Here is a 4,347-nt window from a genome sequence, read left to right as displayed (position 1 = left end):
TCAATATACTATTTATGGCACAGAGGCAAGAGGTGACAGTTCCACCACCCTGTGAAGGTAAGATGAATTGTCCATAGTCACGAGGTGGCACGTGGCAGTCTGCTCCCCCCCACACCCTAAGCCATGACCACCAGCGGGGTCGTGACGGCCGCATCCAGCTTACGCTGGGCTTTGGGGGACAGACAGATGGCCCCGCGGTAGCCGAGGGCTGCCAGGAACGGCGACCTCACTGGTGTGTAAATATGACGCTAAGTGGATGGTCTCACTGTCACTAGCGGCCAGCTCAGGGCCCCGGGAGCTCTCCTGCCCGGCAGCGGGCTGCACACCAGGGTCTCCCCTTGAGCAGGGACCTCTCAGGGTTACTCCTCCAGGCTGAGGGACTCCTGGCCCCGACAGATCCTTGGGAAGTGACTAACGGCACGCTACACTCCGAAATCCTAGCGCAGCGATAGAAAGGATTGATTGCGCATATATAATCCTTTAGACGTGAACTGCTGATCAAGTCTGGGACTAGGACTGGATCCAGCTGCGCCCAGACCCCTCTCTGAGAAGGGTTTAAGAGTCAGGGGGGTCCTCTCTGAACCTCCTGACTCCACGGGAGGGTCTCCCCGACAGTTTGCTCTGCCCCGTCCTCTGTGCAGTAAATAATCCAGCGTACCCTGCCATCGCATCTTGTTACACCACCGTCACATTCACTATCAAACCGTGTTACCTCGCTGTTTTACATCAAAGTCTATTGTTGCTTCTCTTACGAGTGAATTGCATGATTCCATCCACGACAAGTATAGATAAATATTCTTTTCCTACTCAAAACCCATGTTAAGAAGGTAACTGAGCAGGTCTCTAAACCACTGGTGTTTTCACCCTGGTACGCTGAAAGCCTCCCAGGGTTTGTGGACTGCCTTCCTTGAGCCCCTAGACGAAGCCAGAGAAGCCAGCTTGCTTTCAGACAGCACACAGTGCTTTAAAATGGTGTGTGCCCAACCAGACAGCTTAAGGGGTCCACAAATCGATGTTAAAAAGAAACAAAACCTTGCTTTACACTAAATGCCAGGAATCTGTGTTACCATGAAACTCTGCAATATTGGCTGTGAGAAATTAACTGCATGCAAGAGTCCACGGTTGCTACTGATCTAGGAATATTAGCTTAAAATCAACACGTTGCTAAGAACAGTTGAAGAACTACAGCAGTATTGAGTGAGGAGCAACAACTAGTCGGGGACAAACAAAAGGCTCATCCACCCAGCGTCCCAGCAGCCACTGGTCGATGCCTGAGGAATCTGCGCAGGAAGAGAGGCAAACGTGCCTGCCTTAGGACACACGTTCCACCAGGCTGGAGATGTAACCCAAACCAGCAGTCTAGGGTAAAGAACATGGACTAAGAAGGTAACACAAAACCCCCAAAACATCATTCACTCGGTTTATTTTGTACATCAGGTTTATAAATTACTCCCATTAGAACAAGATCTGCTGTGAAAGTGATCAGAGGAAGACTACTAGGAAGGTTGGCCAGTGAAGTTAAATTTGTTCACAACCAAGCGGTCAGAACTGTTTGTGGCAGACAGAGGGACACCGCAACCTGTAGTAGAATCTGTACTGGGCATTTCAAGTTCACCTCAAAGCAGGGTCTCAGCGGACGGATGGCTCCAACACACTCTATCCAGCAATAAGTTTCCTACAATAAACACAAAGCAGTCATTAAGCAGTGCTTCCTGCAAAGTGTGACAGCAGCTAACGCTACAGACAAATTTCAAAAGCCTCCAGTATTGGGCCAGAAGTTTCTGTTACAGAAGCCGATACAGGCACAGCAGAAAGCAGGCATACAGGCCAATAAACTTTTTGGAAGGAATCACAGGCCACCACAGAAACATCCTCTTTCTCTGCTCCTGTACAGCAGTATGCTCTTTCCAGATGATTTATGCACAACGATGCATCAAAGCTCTTGCTTCAAAACAGAACATAAGCTGTGGTCTCAGGAATGTCATAGTCCTGCTACTGGCTAAGACAATTTTTAAGTAAAGAGAGCCCTTACTAAGTCATTTAATTGCCTCTACGTGACCTGAGAGCTTTTCTACTGACTTGTCCATAAACATCTTTGGTCATCTGGGATGCTATGAGCGCAGCAGACTCGTGAAAAATTTCTCTCATCCTTTGGTGACACCAAGGATCTGTGATACGTATTTTGAAAATGGGGAAGACACAGTAAATTGTTTAAACTGCAACAAGCATCTCTGGAAAAAGAGACTTACAGAAGTACTAATGATTTGTTCTGTGACTTCCAGATTTGCTGATTTCCCTATAAAATACTGTGTAGCTTGAAGGCAAGGATCTTGCATTTAAATGTTGTAAATGAAAGTAACTGTTATTCTGGCTGGAAAAAACAAGTACTGAGATGTATATAGTTTCCTCTGGGCCTTTTTCCATCAGCATCCTTTAACGCAAGGTAAAAATCTTCCTAACTTCCTTCTATCTGCAGCAAAGAATAAAAAAGTTCTAAGCCTGCCTACTACACAAATAAGCGTTTAGAGGCCCAACAGAGGGTACTGTCTAATTGCTGCTCTAGCTTTATGGATGGTCAGTCTTATAGAAGATTCAGAACAGCACATTTCATATGCAATTAAAGGCGGGGGGGGAAACCTGGAGAAAGCCAATTTTCCAATGAATTTGCAGTACACAGCAACCGTCTCTGAACATTCAACTTACTTTTAATAACAGCTGCAAGGAACAGAAAGGAGTCTGAATTTGCCTAGCAACAAAACTAGTCATGAGCTTGAAGCCATTCTACCTACGACTAGAAGTTAACAGATCTGTCAAAATTGCCACAGAACACTTGATTTGACTTCTCAAGAACCATGTTACATTGCGAAAAATCCACTGCTTGCAAAATAATCACTTGAAAACATAATCTTATTAATATTTCATCCTTCTGGCACCCTGTGAAGCCCTATATAAAAAAAAAAAAAAACAAACCCAAAATCCTGAACAATCAAATTGTTTTGGACCAACAATACGATCGTGTCCTGGACAAACACATCAGTGCAACACTACTACTTAAGCTAAGAGACGCACAAACAAAACTTACCATTAGAGGGAAGCTTAATCTTCAGTTTTATACTTGCCCCCGATGTAAGGAACATACTGAAGGACCAGCTTCCAGTCTGTGAGCCATATTAAACCAGTCCCAGCTACACCACCCCACGTAACGAGGGTGGGAGTCCTAAAGGAGAGACACACATGCGCAGGTAAACAACATTGATTCTCCGCTGTGAAAGGTCTGCAAACGCTCATCAGTAAGGTACCTGGGAAAGTAATTTCAATCAAGAAAAAAGCTTGGCAGAAGTCTTGAATCCCACGTACACAGAAAAGTACTAGTCCCCAGTACAGTCAAGGTATTTTACAGGAGAGGGTTGATATGCTTTTATTTACAGAGGGCGCTCCCAAGTTAAGAAAAGACGCACTTACTTGTTTAACTCTTCTCCTGCTACAGCTCACATCCCCTCTACCCTGGCCCGCAGGCCACTTCACTCTCCCTCACGCAACCTGCAAAGCGGCACCCACCAGCACCGCGACATTCACAGCTCCGAAAGACATCGAGGACAGCCGGAGCAACCCGGAGGCCAAACCCACCCCAGCCTTGCCGCCGCCACGCAGACCCGCCCCCCCATCCGCCCTTCAGCCCCAGCCCCAGCGCTGCTCCGGGGCCGGCCCCGGCGGGGTCAGCGGGCCACAGAGCCGCGGAACAAGGCGGAGGGGAGCGGGAAGGCCTCGGGAAACCCTTCAGGCTCCTCAGGTGCGCAGAGAGGGGTCGCGGCCCGTCCCGCACACCCGAGGCCCAGTGCGAAGGAGCCCCGGGCCGGAGCAGCCAGCCCCGGGCCGGAGCAGCCAGCCCCGGGCCAGCCCTCACCAGTTCTGGAAGAGCTGGACGTAGCGCGGCCCCAGCACCTTGCTCAGCATCCCGCCGCCGGCCTCAAAGTCACCCCCACTGCGCCTGCGCGACCGCGCCGCTGCGCCACGAAGGCCCCCGCGTGCCGCGCGTGCGCACTGAAGGGAGCTGCCCGCGGCGCTGCCTGAGTCAAGCGGCGTTGTCATGGCAACCACCCCCCCCCCCCCCCTTCGGCCGTCGCCCCTCATGGCCCCTTGGCGACCAGCCCGCACACCGTCTGCAGGGGGGACACGGGCCCTGGGCCACGGACCGTCCCCACCCCGGAGCCCCTGAAAGGTCCGTGTCCCCTCTCCGGTGTGGGGACGGAGCTGGGACTGCTGCTCATCCGCCGTGCTGGAGGGAAGCGGCCCCTTTCCAGAGCAGTTTCCCAGTGCCCGTCAGTGGCTCCCAAACCCTCCTCGCCG

At 50.7% G+C, this 4,347-nt stretch overlaps 1 protein-coding gene across 1 annotated transcript; it reads right to left on the bottom strand.

Annotated features, from left to right (window-relative positions):
• Positions 1-1,406: 1,406 nt before the first annotated feature.
• UQCR11 (ubiquinol-cytochrome c reductase, complex III subunit XI) lies at positions 1,407-4,029 on the bottom strand. Its single transcript, XM_075776638.1, has 3 exons — positions 3,905-4,029; positions 3,083-3,217; positions 1,407-1,675 (listed from the first exon to the last, which is right to left on the bottom strand). The coding sequence occupies exons 1-2, from the start codon at positions 3,952-3,954 to the stop codon at positions 3,097-3,099; spliced, it is 171 nt and encodes a 56-aa protein (XP_075632753.1). The 5' UTR covers positions 3,955-4,029; the 3' UTR covers positions 1,407-1,675; positions 3,083-3,096.
• Between the last annotated feature and the right edge of the window lie 318 nt (positions 4,030-4,347).

The sequence above is a fragment of the Balearica regulorum genome, chromosome 26, assembly GCF_011004875.1.
Source record: "Balearica regulorum gibbericeps isolate bBalReg1 chromosome 26, bBalReg1.pri, whole genome shotgun sequence".
Lineage (NCBI taxonomy): Eukaryota > Metazoa > Chordata > Aves > Gruiformes > Gruidae > Balearica > Balearica regulorum.
The sequence above is the reverse complement of the archived record's forward strand: the minus strand, read 5'-3'. Positions and strand labels throughout refer to the sequence as shown.